The sequence below is a fragment of the Sebastes fasciatus genome, chromosome 5, assembly GCF_043250625.1.
Source record: "Sebastes fasciatus isolate fSebFas1 chromosome 5, fSebFas1.pri, whole genome shotgun sequence".
Taxonomy (NCBI): domain Eukaryota; kingdom Metazoa; phylum Chordata; class Actinopteri; order Perciformes; family Sebastidae; genus Sebastes; species Sebastes fasciatus.
This window is the reverse complement of record NC_133799.1, coordinates 13,951,768-13,971,679: the sequence shown is the minus strand read 5'-3', so window position 1 is coordinate 13,971,679 and position 19,912 is coordinate 13,951,768. Positions and strand designations below refer to the sequence as shown.

The 19,912-nt window shown below is 42.3% G+C and overlaps 1 protein-coding gene across 2 annotated transcripts in view; it reads left to right on the top strand.

The window, feature by feature from the left end:
• Positions 1–19,912, top strand: part of negr1 (neuronal growth regulator 1) — a 169,641-nt gene that overhangs the window by 129,926 nt on the left and 19,803 nt on the right. The window contains exon 7 of one of the 2 annotated variants that reach the window (XM_074635155.1): positions 2,328–2,369. The exons of the other annotated variant lie outside the window; for it this stretch is intronic. Coding sequence (XP_074491256.1) covers positions 2,328–2,369 — 42 coding nt within the window. The remainder of the gene's footprint in view (positions 1–2,327; positions 2,370–19,912) is intronic. 2 annotated transcript variants of the gene reach the window in all.

Here is a 19,912-nt window from a genome sequence, read left to right as displayed (position 1 = left end):
CTACACAATTTTCCCCCATCAAAAAGAATGATGAAATCAAATGAAAGCAAAAGTTTTATTGTTGTTGGCATAACGGTAGCCTTTGAGACGGCAACGCAGTCATGACATAGTTGTTAGAGCGCCTCTGAAAGGCGACACAGAGGCCACCGATTGAGAGCATGGCGCGTGGACGACAATTGAAATGGCCATATTGAGTTGCCATGTAAAATGGATTCAAACGGAGACTCTAAGTAGGCTTCTGCACGTATTGCATTGCCTAGATTCAGCAGCTCACTGCAACAACATGAAGTAGTATTCCGTTTTTGTGTGAGTATGTTTGAGGTGTAATCATGGCTGCCATGGTTTCCCTTGTGACAGATAAGCCCCTCCTCCACCATGAACCCTTCTGGAAGAACTTTTTGTGAGGAATGTAAATATTTTTTGAAGTGTAAATCACACTGTTCGCGTGCCACAAACGCAAAGCTGAACAAACCCGACGAGTCCAACCGGTGCGTCGCCTTGAGTCGAGCTCTCATGGCGGTAAAGAACAGCTTTGCTTCGCCACACAGCCTAGATTCTGCTCCCCGAGTGAGTCACTGCACAAAGCTGGTCACGGCTTATCTCGAATTAAGTGCTTGTTTACCAAACAGAAAGCCATGCTATTTATTTATTTGTCCCCAACTACAGATCAAATGGACGGTAATGTTTACATTGCAGTTATATGTTTATACCAAAGTAGCATTCAATAATTGATGAGAGTGGATTTAGCTTTGAGCTTCTGAAGCCAGAAATCAAAGTCATTTTTCAGTCCTTGGTATCAATATCTTTGCATTGGTTCCTTCTATAACAAAATCTGCAGAAACATCTTTACCGAGCATAAGATCTACTTGGTGTGACATTTTACTCGTGCGCTTCAAAATTAAAGAAGATGTGTTTGCTGCCGTCTGTCCGTGGACACACTCAGCTCCAGTAGTTTGACACACTGGACTGAACATTTGCGGATGTGACATTATTCCATCTCCCAAATGCCACCAGTGGCTCAGCCTGAAATGAGTTCATGAGGTAATCAGATTGGGACTCTTGAGTTCCGTCCACAGAGGGATCAAAAGACGACTAATGTCCCATTTCCAGTGAATGGTACGCCACAGCTCTACTTAACTCTTTTATATTTACCATTAGAAAAAGTTGTGGATAGTACCTGGTACTTTTTTTGGTACAATCGTACAATCCTTTCATTGGCAACCAAACAGACGTCCCTTTGTTTGGCTTCCAATGAAAGGATTCAGCGAGTGTCGCGTTGAAGATGATGTCAGTTGACGGCAGTTTCACGCTGCGTCGCTATGACGATCAGCTAAGGACCCCGCCTACACTGAGGGGTTAATATCCCCAGTGGAAAACGAAATAGAGAAAAGGACCTGAGGCCTGTACTACGAAGCAGGTTGGGGTTATCGAGGTAACTTCAGGTTTAACCCTGGGTTTTCAGTCCTACGACGGTGGTTCACTTCTTCGGGGTCAATCGCCATGGTAACTTATGCTGAACACCTAACCTGTTCCAGATAAGAGATCAACTCGTATAAAAGCACCGCCTACTGACCAATCAGAGCTCGGTGCGTAGATCGTATGAAGAAGTTACAGTCATAAAAGCTACAGTCATAAAAGCAACACAGTTTAAACTGACAAATGCAGGAAAGACAGCTGGCTGTATGCTGTGGGTGCTTACCGCTTTTGAATTATGATTTACCGAGTTGATAACCACCGTCGTAGGACCGCTTAGCGGGATTGGTTTTGTTAGGGTTAGTTAAGCCAGATAACGAGAAGATACCCTGGGTATGTTGAATTTGCTTCATAGCACAGGCCTTTGATACCAAAAGTGAGTTGAATGGAGTCGGGCTGAACCATGCAGTGGAAATGAGGCATAAAAGTTCCCATTTTTTTTGCTCATTCTTCGGTCGGTTCATAAAACCTAAAAAGGAGGATGTAAAATGGAGAAACGGCCCGTTGTTTAGCATACCAGAACTTTCATTAAAGTTTTTCACAAAACCCCTCCAGGGGTTTGGAGCCGCCCCAGCTCCCCAAGGTTCCCCTCATTTTTTGCCTAAGCAGTAACCCGTGCAAATCCAAGGCGACCGGGGGGGGATAAAGGGTGTTGTTTATTAGCATGTGGAGGTTGCATCTTGCCACAGAGACACCGGTCCTTAATGCATGGAGAGGATTTGTCTCCATCCCCTGTCCTTTTGTCCTTGCATGCATTTTTATTTTTATTTTTACGTCTCCATTCTGTTAATAATACATGAATGTCCTCTTTCCCTCCCCCTCCCCCTTCCCCCCCCCCCTCTCCTCCCCTGTAGCAATTATTGAACCCACCACCACTAGTGCTGTCTCAAGCCCAGGTCAGTATATGTCACCATGCTGTACACCAAAATCAGCAAAGAGGTCCGCTGCCTCACACTAACCTAAGCCGAAAATCCTCTCCTCCTCCATCTTGATTTATTTCAATTGGCTGGCTGCAATGCCTGCTGGGTGTACAGCTTCATTGTATGCCCTTTTATTTGTTTGATTTGCATTGTTTTTTTTGGTTAATTTTGGGTTGGCTTCTACAGCCTGGCTACTTACCTGCAGCCTGTGTCATCACAACACCCTGCCCCTCTTTCCTTTCATTACAACGCCACCTCCGCCACCGCCACCACCCCTCCCACGTGGAGCAAACAGTAGCGTCATCAAAGTGGCTGCTTCATAGGCCTCTGGGTCTGATGCTTTTCATAATGGCTTCTTCTTCTTCTCTTTCTGGCTTTCTCACCACAAACACCACCACTCTCCTGCTCCTCAGTGCTACCTAAATGCAGTATACATCAAAGGCAGGAAGCTGTTGGTGGCAAAGGCCCTTGGTTTGTTGTTTGCAAGATGGAATCTCTGCTTTCTTTGTACTTTTATCACTCCCTTTCTCTCTTAATCTTCCTATATCCCTCTCTCTCCCTCTCTGTCTCTGTTCTTTCCTCTTTCTAGAACAATCAGCTGGCGCTCTGCCACCCTCTTTAACCTGATCTCCTGCTAGTGCTGTTGTCGGTGCTACACTGTCAATGTCACCCTTGTTTCCCCCCCTCCCTTTCTCGCTGTGTTCTGCCGCTTCCACATTCCAGCCCAGAGTAATCCCCTCCGCCTGGTCGTCTTTTCTCCCTCTCTAATGGTTTTAAGCAAGTCACAGAATGTAATCTCTCATACTGGTTACATTATTTTTTTTATTTTTTTGCTTAATACTGTTCAGAAACATTGCAGACATGCACTCACACTGAAAAGCTTTCACTGGCACAGACACAGACAATAGACAGGGAAATGAAAACACGCTGAAATATTCAAACATACTCGGATGCACCTGCACTTACAGTACTTACTCGTAATCACATGTGAGGATTCATACTGCATGATGAATCCGCTGAGCGTTTTTGCCGACTTTTCATCCAGCTCTGTGTGGATAGGCGCCATCGTTTTTTTCCCTGTCGCGTTTCATGGAGACACAGCCGTGGATTAGCACGTGTTCGCCTGCATTCCCTACCTGTCTATCTGAGCCAAATATAATTCTCCATGGAGATTCTCTCAGATAACAAGTTAAAATAAGCTCAGCAGCGACGAACAGTCCTGGCACGGCCCTGAACTCTCATTTGATGTAACGCTTGCAGAACAAATGACAATTTCATGGTCCAAAGGAACACCACTGGTTTCAATCGCGGAGATAAACTCACTCAGAGACCCACTGTTCTTGTTTTGTTCCAAGTTGTATTTGAAGGTAATTTTTTGATGGCGCCCTCACTAAGTGGCTTGGCAAAGGGAATTATTTTAGATTCCCGCAAATGGCTCTTTGTCCCGACCATTGTTTAATCAAGGTTAATAATTAATTTTAACAGCATATTATCTGCTTTTATTTCCCCTGTGAATGAGTTTGGGAAGATGTGCTTCCAAAATAAGGAATGAAATTCTAGTGTGTAAAGGTAAGCAAATCAGGAGATCTGTGAGGTGGAGAAAAATTGTTCATCCCCCGCTGCACACAGTGCATGTTTCAGCCCATTGATCAAGGGCAAATGACAAAAAAAATTCAAATTACGTAGAGAAAACAACGTTAATAGGCAACATCAGTCATTGAGCTTTTATATCTAACCTTGCTGCGCCAGTAAGAATCAGTTCAGGTGGGCCAAAATGTTAATGTGTAGGTTAATTAGATCCTATTAGCATACTAGATATTAGATTGTTTTGACTCAGCTTGTATACTCTGATCTTTCAAAGACACAACTGTGGACATCATCATATTGCCACAAGGATAGCGTTCACAATGATCCCAACTTGTTACCACCCAGCAGTAACACTTGAATAATAAAAGTCTGATGGATTACATATTGATGATATTGACATATTGAGTTGCTTAATCATATCAAACCAATAAGTACGGTCCAATCTGATATTTTGATTATAGAAGCTATATGTACAGTATACTAACCAGAAGGGTAGCTAGCTATTAAGCTGTACATGGGATTTGATTGACTGAAACTAGACCACAACTATATCACTGAATACTGTATGGATTTCTTGGATAATCAAAACATGAAATTTGTATAATAATGGTAATGCTCTTCAAGCCCTGAGAGCCCCATTGGTTTGTGGACTGCCGTTTTGAAGCCTCAAGTTCGGCATTTTGGCCGTTGCCATCTTGGTTTTTGGCCATCACAATCTTGTTTTTTTGGAACCAGACGTGACATATTATTAAATGTTAATATTAACTTTCATTAAGTTAAGAAACACTGTGAAAGGCTTAAAGTTGTAAGCCAAAAACCGGACAACTCCCAGCCCTGTCAGTCACAAGGTAGCCACACCCTAAAGCATACCCTGCTGTAACGTCTATTTGACTCTAAATGGGACCATAATTCACAAAATGAACATCATGCTGTATTGAAGAAGACTTGAAACCATCGACTGAGACCATTAACTCATGTTTACAATGTTTATTGAGGTAATAAATCAAGTGAGAAGTAGGGTCATTTTCTCATAGACTTCTATACAATCAGACTTCTTTTTGCAACCAGAGGAGTCGCCCCCTGCTGGCTATTAGAAAGAATGCAAGTTTAAGACACTTCCGCATTGGCTTCACTCCTCAGACCTGAAGGTTTCCCACTGTTAGCAACAAAGAGTTAATGGTAGATAAAGCAGGAAGCCCCCTGCCCTGGTTATCATCCAAAAAGTAGAAGGTGGGTTCATACAGGCACCTTGAAGTCCAAATCAACTAAAACCTGGACCGGTCAGACAAAACCATCCTTCCCATGGAAACTGAGATCCTTCAGTGCGTGCAACAGGCTGCTGAAAGTCAGCAGTGGTCAGTGCACTGTTCTTGGCTCTAGTGTGTTGGGGAGGCGGCATCAAGGCCGATGATGCCAAGTCCAGATCTGTGGTCGGGCTGGAACTGCACAGTCTGGAGGCAGTGGCAGAGAGGAGGAGGATGATGGACGTGATGAACAGCGTCCTGAATGACCCCTCCCACCCGCTCGATGATGAACTGTGGCAGATGGACAGCACATTCAGCCACCAGCTCATCCTACCAAAGAGCAAGACGCTACGCTTCAGGCGTTCCCTTGTGCTCACTGCCATCACAGCAACTGTGACCACAGCCTAAGCCAGCTGTGACCCTCCCTCCCAACACCCACACACCCACACCTAACCCACTCCCACTCAGCCAGACCTGTCACACTCACTGCTCACAGATCTAACTCTTCCAACATGACTATGACTATTAAAAATGGCCTTTTTCTACATCTGTTGAACAATAATACATAAACATCATCATAAATATGTCTCTACCTGTTATTTTCATAAATAATTTTTATTGTTAATGTTGGTAGTAGTAGGGCTGCACGGTGGTGCAGTGGTTAGCACTGGCGCCTCACAGCTAGAGGGTTGCAGGTTCGAATCCGGCTTGGGACCCTTCTGTGTGGAGTTTGCATGTTCTCCCCGTGTTAGCGTGGGTTTTCTCCGGGTACTCCGGTTTCCTCCCACAGTCCAAAGACATGCAGGTTAGGTTAATTGTGGACTCTAAAATTGCCCGTAGGTGTGAATGTGAGCGTGAATGGTTGTATGTCTCTATGTGTCAGCCCTGCGATGGACTGGCGACCTGTCCAGGGTGTACCCTGCCTTCGCCCAATGTCGGCTGGGATCGGCTCCAGCCCCCCCGCGACCCCTAACGGGATAAGCGGTTGCAGATGGATGGATGTTGGTAGTAGTAGTTGTATTAAGGCCCTGTTCAGACCTGGGATTAACAGGTGTCTTGGGTGTTTCGATCACAAGCAGATCGAAGCTCTAAATACAGGTGTGAATGCACACATGTGCTCAGACTACATTCGGAGGTTGTCTGGGCCGCATATGGCCACATACTTTTAGCAGTGTGTGCGCAAATGTATCCTGGGCCACTTTGAAGGACCGCTTACTCAACTGATGTGTGTGTGTGTGTGTGTGTGTGTGTGTGTGTGTGTGTGTGTGTGTGTGTGTGTGTGTGTGTGTTACTCGAGAGAGGTGATCCACAACAGCTTTAGCCGAGGGTTACGTTGCGCCTCTACTTTATGAAGGTAATAAAATAACTTTTTATTACTCCCACATTGTCAACAGCAGCACTTCACTCCTTCCGTTCTGACCTTTCACAATAAAAGCCCTAGACATACAGTATACACTGCATCGAAAGGGCAACTCAACAAAATAGCTTAATATATAAAGCTCTCTAATAATGTTTTTAATCATTTGTTTAATCCTTACAAAATCGGAAATGTAAAAATGGTAAGTTGTGGTGCTGGTAGGCAGATTTGATTACTTTTCAACACAATCTTCCAATCTTTATGCTAATATAATGGGATTAATATATCACATTTTTAGAATATCATGCACTGCTAGTGACTGATTTTTGCATACTAACCTTCAAACATTGAATTACTCTATGATATTATAAAGTATATAACTTTTATATTTAAATTCTACTTTGTATATTTTTTTCTCTACTATTTTTTACCTCTAACATTTGAATTGAATTGAATAACATCTTATCTCATCTTGTCATTTCTTAACTTATCTCATAACTGTCATACAGATATATTCACACTTGTCAGGGAACCACAGACAGAAATAGAAACCATCTGTTGTTGCTTCTTGACAGAATCTTTAATCTACTGCACCATTAAAGTTTATACTGCTTATGTTTAAAATGGTAATATACCGCATGTTGTTGACAATACAGGTCTTAAGCTTGTTTTATCTTTCGCATATGGGTTTGTAAGTATTTACCTATATTTGGAGCACTGATCCAATACTCCAAAGCAGCTGGCTCGGTGCCACCCTGTCATTCCAGTGAAATGTAGATCTGTGATAATAGCATATGCTCCCAGAGGCTTCCACTTCTGTTTATTTCCGCAAATCACTTGACGGTAGAAAAACAATGTTCTTAACACTGTACTGAGCCCAATTTCATGTCTTAGCGAGGCACAGTGTACAGTGCTACTGGTTCAAGGAATACTACATGCATTATACATAATGCGTGTGACTCGCTGATTCCCATGTGTCATGTTAACTCCCAAATAAACAAAATCCAGGCAGACTGAGTGTAGCTAAGTGAAGATGATCCACACACTGTTTCCCTCGCCTATTAATCCTGTTCTTAGCCCTCATCTCTCATAGGGCATTATTATTTTTTATATTTTTTATTATCCGGCATAATCAACTAATTACGGAGGACGAGGTAACACTGATGCTGTCGTCTTGGAAGTCTGGCATGTGAAGCATTTATTTAACCCGGCATGAAGCAGTAGGAGATAGGAAGAAAAGATTCATGAGTCCATGAGGGTTTATGTGTCTTGGTAATATAGTGGAGTAGGTCATAAAACTTGGCACTTGTGTTGAGAGGATCCATGATGGAGCAACCTTTAAAGGTTCTCTATACGAAATCCAGAGCATTAATATAGCAGCAAACAACTATTTGCTGTGTAAACATATAGAGGAGTAATGTCTACCTGAGCAGAGAATGAAGTTGCTCTCCCTCTGTGTGTGTTGTAATTGCGGCTTCTCTGTGCTTTATACAGCGTGCTTTTAGTCAGAGTTGCCAACTCCGCTTCTTATTAGCGACTTTGGGCTTGTTTTCCTGAAAAGTCGCTTACAAATATGGGTTGTCGTAGGTTGCGTTTTTTGGGCTTGTTTCTAAAGTGTAGTTGCTTATTTGGGCTTGCTCCTATCTCTCTCCTTTATACCGTTCTAGTTTGTCCTGTTGAAGGATACGTATACCTCCCCCTCCCTCTTGCACACACATACACAGATGACTGACAGTCGCTCAACGGCACTGCCTCCGCCGCCACTCATAATGTTGTTGTTGTGAGACAAATGTTCGTGGGGTTGATAGAGTTTAGCTAACAATGTCAGGTAATAAGTGGGGAAAACATGGCAAAAAGTACAACAGAGCCTGGGAAAAGGAGAGTGGACTTGAAGATTGGATTCGCCCTCATGCAGTGGACGATTCGATTCGCTGTTTTATTAGGTGTGATATACGAGTACATCGTGTCGATCTTTTTAGACAAGAAAGAACAAAAGTTACAAGCTAAAAATGAAATACAAGAATGAAATAAAATGTTCAACTTCTTTAAGCGTAGTTAACAAAAGAAAAAGTTAAGTTACAAGCTAAAAATGGATGCAAAAATGCAATGCAATGCAAAAATTAAATGAAATGCATGCAATCCAAAATAAATTCATACATATACTGTGTATGAATTGATCAAGTGGCCGCCTCTCTCTTTCATATTGTGGTAGGTATGTAAGGTCGCTTTTTTGGGGAGGAGAGTTGCTTCTTTTTGGCTTGTTTCTGTAGACATGGTTGCTTGTTTCTCTTGCGAGATCTGGCAAAACCGCTTTTATACATTTTCGAGCATGCGAGAGTGCCCCCCTGGCTAGCTCATGGCCACCACTCTACACTGCTCTCATACGGTGGTTACAGCTGATAACGCCGTCCCGACCGACGGCACCATCGCAGGAGCGTAGTACCCACCCTCCGGTTCCCCGGGTTAACAATGTTAGCTCTGTCAGCAGTTTTGCAGTCATTTCCACTGTTAGCAGCATTAGCTGCGAGCCGCCACCTCAGTCGTCGTCATGTTGAGAGCCATGCGGAGGCAATAGAAATGCTCCCAATCTCGCATTTAACCCCTTTGAGAATTGATGACTTTTAATCCAGAATGGTGCCCTGCATTTTTCTTCTGCATTTTAGTCAAATCAATTTCTTACAGATGTTTTGAAAATCACACAGCAGCTTAATGAAGACCATTTTCTGATTGATTTAGAACGAGAGAAGGTCACATATCTTTCTTTATTCAAGGTCCGGAGCAGAACATCAAAGAGATTATCTACCTTATTAAGTATTCTTACAAAGTCCTCCGAAATTCAAAAGTCACTCACTCAGCTCCCCAAGGCTCAGGGAGTTCGGTTAACCAAATTATTATAGTGAGAATGTAAAGCTTCTTCTAATCAAAGGATAGCTGGCTAATTTGTGTCTGAAACTGCGGTAATGTCTTCTTTGGAAGAGGACTTTAAACAAGCTTAGGTTTCCTCTTTCAATTCTTTATTTTGTTATCTGATGTTGGTACAAGTTGGACCCTAAAGCACATTTTGGTGATATTACACTGCGCTAGGCCTTCTCAATAAATAAACAACTTGGCATTTTTCTCTTAAAGTTCTTAATCAATATTCTCTCTTGGCCATCACTTTGTAAATATTAGACTAACTATTACTGGAAAAAGCTCATGCACACATTTAGTGTGTCTTTGAAACCATGTAATGCATTACTTTGGTGATTAAATCTGCAGCTAACTGTTTTTCAAAACACTGTTGCATCATTTTCTAACTTTGGCCCTAATACATAATGCATCTTTAGCTGCGTGCATCCAAATTTAATGACTCCTGGACTTTTTATCACAGTTATTTTTTTCATGTATGGCCTCAGTGGGAATTACTGGTGATAAAAGAGTTTAAAGTAACATTTTAAATTAAAGTTTTCAGATGTTCGCCCAGTTCAACTGAGGCACTCCATTGTGGATGAGGAAGAGCCTCTCTGCTGAGCCTGAATATTGGTTGCTATCAGCTATTGGCTTGTAATGCAAGGCAAAGTGACTTTGAGATTCGCCGTATTTCTTTTTGTTTGAAACTGAGTCTTTACTTTGTCTGTGGGGCTATTGTCAATATGGTGTCACATCAAACCAAAGTTCTGTTTCTAGTAATGTTTCAACATGAAAGCTTCAACATCAGAGACGGCGAAACGGAGAAAACTGACGCCCATATTCTCTAATCCGCTGCGAATTATTTTACACGTTGAACTCAGAGCTCATTCCTCTAAAAACAGAAAAGCATGTATATACTACATGTTTTTTAAATGAAAATACTAACGATTGACAGAATGAGAGAGTGTTCCTGCTCTTAGGCCCTGCAGCGGTGCATACTAAGTTAACTTACATTATAATCATATACAACATATGCTCCAACATATGCTTCACATCCACATGGTCTACTGGTTGTTACTGATTATAATTGATATCCTGAATAGCGGGTCATCCTGAATTAACCGGTGACCAGGAAAAAAGTAAAATATTCACAAAAGTCACGGAAGGAAAAACTAAAAGAATATTATCTTTGATTTAAGACACACTAATACGTTTTTGCTGCCACAATGTGTCCTTAATTTCCATCAGGATTATTTCTGACATTGTGCATTGAGAACGCTGATACTTAGAGATTGATATTGGATTCCTTGGATGTGATTGAATGAGCTGAACAGATTTGTCTGTCTTTTGTTTCACCGCAGGCGCAGTCAGCCACCGTCAATCAGTACACATCACCAATTACATAACGTCATCTTCATCTGTTCCTCCAACTTGGTTCGCGTCCCATATGTTGTCTTTTCAGACATTTTTAGCCTCGCAGATGAGCAGTCTGACGCTCTAGGAGAGTCAAATAGAACCAGATTGTAAAAGGGGCTTTTTTCCAACGTAAACTGCACAAACCAGAAGTGCTAAAGTTGAGTGGCAATTACGATACAGTCACCAATGTGACTGCTGAATACTCGGGGTTTGTGATTCACCCTCAGCTAATGATATTATAAATACACTGCACTTATGAAATATTCAATAGGATGGAACATCTCCCGCTGATTAGCTTAAGTCGGGGTCTTGTTTGAGTAGACTGCTGGTGTAAATCCTAGAGGACTGGACTACAGTATTTAACTGCTCGAGGAGCCTCTACAGTAAACAACCCTGCCTCTCTTTACCCAGCATGCCTGGTGTCAGACACACTGAGCTACCCACAGATAATCCTTTTTGGCAGTGTGTTTTCTACCAGCCTTATCAGTTATATGGTGGCCGGATCAAGAGCCGTGCAAACCCCTTCTGCACCCTCCTCTCGCCACCGCACCGCACCGCCAACCTCGACTCCTGTCCCGTACGGTTTGTTTTGAGGTGATATGCTGACCTTCATTTTTTCCCCGAGTGTTAACTCCCCCAATCATCTCTGGGAGGGCCTGATAAGCAGATGGCATGTCATCTATCATACTTGACCCCTAGATCCCTAGACAGTGTAAATAGGCGATGGGTTTTTGTCCGGTGGAACTGGAAGCCGGTGAGTTTCCCCGCAGTCGAAAACCTGTTGTTACAGTACACGGCTTCAAAGACACACGGGCTGTGCTCAGGAAATAAAACTCCTTTGCTCATTCATATTATATATCTAACGAAAAGTGAATAGGAAAACAAAAGTCTCCAGTGACTGCATGTAAGAAACTCCTCATAATGCACCACATTATACAGGATACACCAGCACTAAGTAAGACCACTATTATCCCCTTTTATAGTGCTCCTGAGCTTTACGGCGTGATCCTCTGAAATATCAAAGTGTGCCAGTGGTTCCAGAGTTCATATATTTGATCAACAGTACCCATGCCTTATGACAACATTTGCATTCCTGTAACAACATATGGTTTCTGGAAATTAAAGCCCTTATTTTAATAATAATATTAGTACTGTATGATCTTGTGTTCTCTCTCTATAATTCATTTAATGAGTATGAATCAAGGAGAAGTGTTATTTTTGCTATTTGGCTGATTGGCGCTCAGTTGTTTGTGTGATATTAGTCATTACAGGTTGGGTTGTATTTTACTGTGGCTGCCTGTGCTTTTTTTTATTACAGTGCCCTAAAACACATTCTGAGTGCTAATACTGATTAGCTAAATGTGGGAGATACCGACAATGAAATTGATTTTGTGTTTTACTGTGCTGGGAAGGGTGCTTTAAAACTAAGTGATGTCTCTTTCTCCTTATTTGCTTTGGTTAATTAATTGTGAAACACGTAAAATATGCTTCAAGAAAAGGAAACTTTTTTTTAAAAAGAACCTCGGAAACACAGAAATGAATGTTGATTGTACAATTGTTACGATTACCAAAAGAAAGATAACCAGTATTCCTAAGAATTACATCCATTTTGGATTATTTGTACCTCTCAACTTAAGTCTAATGGCAACTATGGATGCAACGATACCGGATCGGATATCGGGCCGATATATTCAATTCATCACCATAACATCTACTCACAGGCGATGCCTTCTGAGGGCTCAAATGAGAGGATTTCCGTGGATTGTACAGACTTACGTCCTGGTTTAGATCTAAGACAGGTATTTTGAGTGCAGTATCATAACCTGTCAGTAGCAGTAACCTAAATTGAATAACTACAGATGAACCTACTCATCTTACATGAAAAATGTTGATATTGAACGTGTTAGGAGGGACTCATCTTTCAGTATGAGCTGAAGGACTTAAATCAGGTCATACTGTATGTACTAAATACTTTTAAGTATTGGGATGATGTTCTTCTGAAGGCTACTGCTGCTTTACACAATAATACAATAATAATAATACTGATTCCAGACTCTCATAGATAGGGCTGTGCAGTTAATCTAATTTCAATTACGATTATGAAAACAAAATAATCAACATAAAACGATCATTGTGCCGCATTCCGTTTCGTAATGATGCTTTCGTTTAGTTTTGTCTTATAAATCCAGCCCACCCCTTTCCTTTACAGCGGTGCGCTTTCGCCCTACTCAGCGGGGTCAGGGACGGCCGCTCGGTTGGCCCTCGTCGGGTGTATTTCCTCCGAATTGATGGGCTCTAGGTCAGCTTGGAAAGACCTCACCGCTTAGCGCTCGCTGTGCCCTCTCTCCCCGCAAGAAGGGACGGCAACTGTCACCCGGGGCAGACTGTCCTGTCAGAAACCCATCCGACCCGTCTTGAAACATGGACCTGCTTTTTTTGTTGTGTCACATAGATCCAGCCTCTTAATTTTGCTCTTAAAGCGCTCCAGATTGATGCATTTATTCAAAATGTTGTTGCCATAATCCAGCAGCCCTACTCATAAAGCATTCACAACACATTTTGGACTCCCTCTAAAGCCCACTTACCTCTCTTCCCTCCAATCTTTACTATATAAACAGGTTGTTATCCATATTTCATGGGCCTTAGCCTTTGCTATTCGTCTCTGCCCCCCGCAAAGACTCGTTTTCAGGGTTGCTTTTCACCCCCCCACCACCTATACCCATCAGCAGATTATACCCCACATATCTCTCACTGAGTCTCTCTGTCTCTCTGTTTCCACACTCTATCTTTCCTTTGCTCCCACATGTACCGCTCTCCTTCTCTACCTCTGATTATCTCTCCCACTTCGCATGTCCTCAGGAGTGTCGGCCATTAAATGCAAACCTGGTCATGCTGTCAGTCCCACGCACGCTCTGAAGAAACACAGCAGCACAAACAGAAAACGGAATAACTGTCTTCAGAAGAACAATAAAAACTATTTCACAGACTTTTTTTTTCTCCGCTCATCTTCCATGGATATTTCTCCGTATTTGTGAGGATAATAGTGGTGGTGGGTATTAAAACTGAGACCTGTCAGAGCCTTTCCAGTTTTTAAATTGCGCCAAAGAATCTTCTCTCTTTTATGTGTTTATTCCCACCTCTTAGTTGAGCTCTTGTTGCAGGCGGTGCTTTTGTCCCTGTCGCTGTCACTTATATTCTCTTTCTCCAGCATAACTTTTCAGAGTTTGCAGATCACCAAATCTCACACATCTACCGTACCCAGAAGATCAAAGCACATTATGCATTGTGTTAGCGCTTTCAGGTCTGTGACACCCTTCCCCAGTTTTGATGTCGTATTTACAACAGTTTTTTTCAAAAACCCCGCATTCTTCGTCTTGAATTGAAAGTTTGGCAAATAAGAAGAAATACCACAAAAGGCAAGTCGCCGTTAAAGGGGACAAGAAAAGTGTTTTTTGTCAATTCAAATCTTTTTCCAACTTTAATTGGCCCTCTCGCCACAGCAGTCAGGGCGATTAATAAGACGATTCAGCTGGAAAGATGAGTTTCGGTGCTCCCAACAACAGACAGGACTCTGCAGTTTGCTGTGTGAGAGCTGGAGCAGAAAATGGATAGTCATTTCCTTTTATGGCCACGAATGGCTGCTGTAGAGATTCAGTCTTGGTCTATAATTGAGACACCAGGGTATATTCTCTTTCTGGACAGACTCTAATGGTTAGCGCATTAAGGAGGATGATTGAAGAAAGCAACATACTTACAGTAGAGGCTGCGGTAAATCAGAAAAGATGGCTTTTTCGGCCAACTTGTAGATTGCAGTGGGTTCACACTGTGTGGTGCTTTAGGTCCTCCCTCTCTCTCATCTCTGGTGAGAGCACTCTTCAGCAGAGTTAAATGGGTGTAATTTTGAGGCAAAAGAGAGAACACTTTTAGTGGTAATGGAGAGAAGGCTTTGGACATGTTGTCATTGCCCTTGGAAATACAGTAAAAGCACTCTTGAAGCCTCGCTCAGTGGTTAGCAGGCTCGTCTCTGCATCACTCACAGGTTTTGTATTCAGCTCATGAGAGATGAGCAGCTGAGGCAGTAGCTTTCATTAAGACATCAGCTGGACTGCATATTATTCACCGACCTGCCGGATCAAGGTGCATAGTCCTGCCGTTTCTACCAAAGCCTCACTACAGTGCTCATTTTTTAAAATTGAATTCATTTCTTATGAATGATATGAAAATGTAGTCATTGATTATTGTTAGTTTAAGTGATGTTTTTGTCATTTTCATTTTGCATTTTTAATTTTTGTCCTCTCAGAATTCCGAAGCTACACCTGTCGCTGTGTTTGATGCGTGCAGTTACCATGGTTACATGTGTTGCGCTATCACTATGTTAGCAGAAAAAGGCGCTGATTACTTATTTATACCAGTGCCAGTGTCAACAAGCAGTAAAACAATAGAGCCAGTGTCCTTAGTAAATACAGTTGTCATTCCCAAACTCTTTTTCCTATAGTTGACCCTCTACCATCACAGAATCTCACAGGTTTCATTGTAACACAGATCACTCACTGTCATTCCTGCTCACTTAAGCCAAGTTCACACTACACAACTTTTGTCAGATCGCTGTACTGTTGAAACTACACAACTTTCTGTCTTGTAATCATGAGACTTTAAGTCGTTGTGGTTGATTGATGTTCACATAATAGCCTGTTTCCACACGTCTTTACTATTTCCCCAATGTAGATCAGTCCCTGTGTTACGTGGTATGTTTATTCATGCAAACATCCAACACCCTAGGTGCAACAACGACTTAGGTCCCCAACAGGTCCAGATATTTAGCATGCTAGATATCTGGAATGCATATGCGATGCTCGGCTCCGCTTGCGTCTTTGAGCAGTTCACACATAACGTTCGAGCGCCAACGTTTGAGCGCCAATGTGCGAGCGCTGAGCCAACATGGATTTGCCTCTGATCTGGGGCTTTCGTCCGGGAGCTCCAAAAACTTTCGGCGAGTGGAAAATCAGGGCTAAAGTCGTGTAGTGTGAACTAGGCATTAGTGCTGCCACCTGAGCTCTCCGCTGCATGCATCGCACTGTATTCACTCACGTTAACTACTATACTATTCACAGCTCTGGGGTTGACCACCAAAATAAATGCAATCATTCCTACCGATAGCTTATAAACATGAAAGATAACCAACTGAACATTACATCCACATCTGCAGCCCCTTTAATGTTCACATTAACATTAACTTACCTGTTTAGATATGTCAGCGCCAACAGGGCTGCATGTTTTTTGTTAGTTTGTACCAGCTGTTTTGTTACTATTTTGTGTAATTTTCAGTGGGATTGTATGGATTTAGTCCATAAATCTGATCATTTTTACTTCTAAGAATGTAACGTTAGTTAAAACAACTTTGCATTAAAACAGTGGGTAGATCACTTGTTCATTCGTCCATTTTTCAGATTATAGTTTTTATGTGCTTGACAAAAACTGAAAAACATGTAGTCATTGTTTCCATCCATCCATCTGCAACCGCTTATCCCGTTAGGGGTCGCGGGGGGGCTGGAGCCGATCCCAGCCGACATTGGGCGAAGGCAGGGTACACCCTGGACAGGTCGCCAGTCCATCGCAGGGCTGACACATAGAGACAGACAACCATTCACGCTCACATTCACACCTACGGGCAATTTAGAGTCTACAATTAACCTAACCTCCTCATTGTTTCCGTTGAAGAAATTAACACTGCCTTGCAATACTCTGATTTTACTGTGTACACTGAGCATTTATTACACGGCTTCTCTCGGGAAACTCGCTTTTCCAACCATTTCCTGCGAGCTTCACTTGTGACTTCTGGTGTCAGGCCTGGGCAGCTTGTTGTGTGGTTTCATATATATTCATATATGACAGCTGGCTGCCAACAGATTACTGGTCTTTCATGTGATTGTGCCAGAGGGGTTGAGTCTTTGTTGCCAACTATCCTGATAATACTTAAATCGCAGGAATCCTACCCACCCATGACATGTCTTCTTCCCATGTATTTGAATCTTGGAGGGACGGGGTGCCTATATGTCACTCCATGATAAGTGTTGGGAATTACACAGTAATTAGTTTGCCTATTCTAAACAAACCCTGACTGACACTCACAGTGGGAGACGCCTGAGGAGTAAAGATACTGTGCCCACTGACTCCAAAAGCAGCCTCTGCTAACCTCTCGCCTCCCAAATATGCAGAGAAAATATTATTCTAGGATTTGTTTCACTTGAATAAATCAAACATACAGACATAATGATATGGAGATGCATTTAAGCTTCTGTTATATTGTTTAAGTCTGTTGCTGAATCGTTTTCTTCCCTTCTTAATTCTCCAACCAGATTAGTGATACCTCAGAGACGGAATATGTTTTTTTCAGTTGTATATAAAACATACAGTAAATTAGCCGTAGCAAAAATAGCAACAGCCTAATATTTGATCCATATCATTAACTATGTGCTATATGAGCTGCTTAAGGGAAGGTGATACGATGGTGAGACAATAAAAATTCGTCAACCATCAGACATTTTATGATACCGTTTATACCGAGGGTGTTTTTCGCTTTTATATCTCTTGTTGTATTGGACCATTGTGTGCAATTTTGGCAATATTGGATATGCATGATAGTTGCAACAATATGATGAAGGGCCTACATTTAGATTAACTCACTAAACATTCACATCTGGTGATTTATCCATAAACAGTTTCTTGATGGAATTTCCAGAAAATGTATGACAAATAAATAGCAATATCGCAATGAAAAATTAAACTGTGTTACATAATCTCATCCATATTGCCCACCTCATTTGTTTACGCTGATAAATATTATTTCTCCATCAAACCATACAAGTGCAAGAGTTTAACCCTAGTCCCCTAAAAATGTCCTTATAGCTACGAACAGCTACCATATATGTACATATTTTATTTAGCGGTTTTAAAATGTTTGTATATAGAACTTAAAGTGAAGTGTTATCCATACAACCAAATGCCATTGGTATTGGTTATTATATGCATATGAATGTATTTAACAACCTAAGTCTCAAACAGAGTCCAGTCAGCTTGATGTCATGGCATAACAGGTTAGTTGGGGCTCGCTCCATTCTATTGAACTTTAACTCTTACTGCAGCACTTGCATGGAAATGCCTGTCAGTCATCAGAGACGGCTTCAGCTACTGATTTGCATTTCATCCAGCTTTGGCTGAAACAGAATTTGAGCTCCTCCGACACAAACAGCACAACTCTGACCGCATTTGGTCTCCACTTTGTATGCAAGATCATACTGGAGGGAATGTGATGGAAGGGCTCACTAGTGCTTTTCTTAAGTAGGGTATTCCGCACATTCCTATCTTTGTCCACGGAGAGATTTCTAAATGAATCCCGTTGACTTCCTGCACTTCTTGTGTCACCTTCAAAAACATTGTCTTGTGGATTATGTGCTTCCATACGCGCCGTCCTCATGGCACAGCAAAGATTTTTGTCTACCGTCTTCTCAAATCGCACCCGAGACACCTTCCCCTCGTCTTTTTCTTTAATTCTTTCCTTATTCTTTTGTCAAGTTTGATGTCTTCAGTGTCGCCCCTCCGCCCTCTCACAGTGAACTCTGTGCTCGCTGCAGCAGTGCTGCTGCTCTGTTGTTTAACTCTGGCAGACAATTATCTCTGAGACGCCAGGACAGAGAGAGCAGCTCTCCACGACAATTTCCCTGCTAACCTTAAATCAGTCCACACTGCCCATCAACCACTAAATGGCACAAACACACACACTTAACCACACCGACACACACAGGTACTCCCTAAAGCGTTTTCTCTCTTTTCATTTCTCTTGTATTTATGCTATTAAAGCTGTGTGTGTACACTAAAGTTCATCTACCACACTTACACATACACACACACATACACACACAAGCACCGCTTCAATCACTGTCACGAGCCTCAGGAAAAACCTCTCAATCAGCCCAACAACACATGACAGTATCTACAATAAACCGGCCATTAAAAGCCGAGCATATGCATCGCCTTCCTCTCTGTTTACCGCTCCTCACGAGTCGGCGAAATCTTTTTATTGACAAACCACACCTTGAAGACCTTGGAGGTTTTTAAACGCGGTTAGAAAAGGTCATGACATTCAGAAATGACATTCTCTTTGGGGAAATGGCTTGGATGTCTGGCCGTTAAATAAGGTTAGTTCTATCGGCTCGATTTCCGAGCTGTTCGGCGTCCTCCGCATCGCTCTAGAGTGGTCGGATCTAATACTAAAAGCTCTCAGTGCAGGTTGTGAGTTGTTTCGCCATGTGTGATACACTCCCCTAGAGGCTAATAAAGAGTGCAGAACATGCTCTCACACACACATGCCAACACACATTCAGTATAAGCGTTTACATGCCAATCTGAGTATGGTGGTGGTGTGTGTGTATATGTAGGGATGTATGCATTAGTGGTGGATGGCTGGAGGGTTGCCGCTGACAGTTAATGATACACTTCTTCATGCACATGCAGAAACACTTTAATGCATCCAGCATAGCTCGCTGCTATCTCAGTTCCTCGCTCCCCTCCTCGGCTCTTCTCATGCAATGAAGGAATTGAAATGCAAGTGCTTAAGGGTAAAGCCTTGAAGGCCCCAAACAGAAACCATTAACCCTTTAGTAGTCCCCCTGGCCTCGCAGCTGATGAGTTATTCAAGGCTTTTGACAAGGATCCACCCTCTTTACATTCACTAATGATGAAGAAAGGTCAATGAACACGCTGAGAGATGCCTTTGGCAAAATAATCTCGGGACTCAATACTCCAAGGCTGTATCGGCCGTCTGAAGTGATAAACGGACATTTTTTTTTTGTTAAATTCAAGTCCCCCCTTCCTGCTGAATTACTGTAACGTGTTCGAAACAATCAATGGGCTGAGCTACTCGCAAGCCAGAGTCCTGTCACCGTTGACACTGTTAATTAGCACTGAAGAATCCCAGGAGCTTTTGTCTGAGCACATTTGAAAGGAGACGAGTGGATTAGACTGTTTTG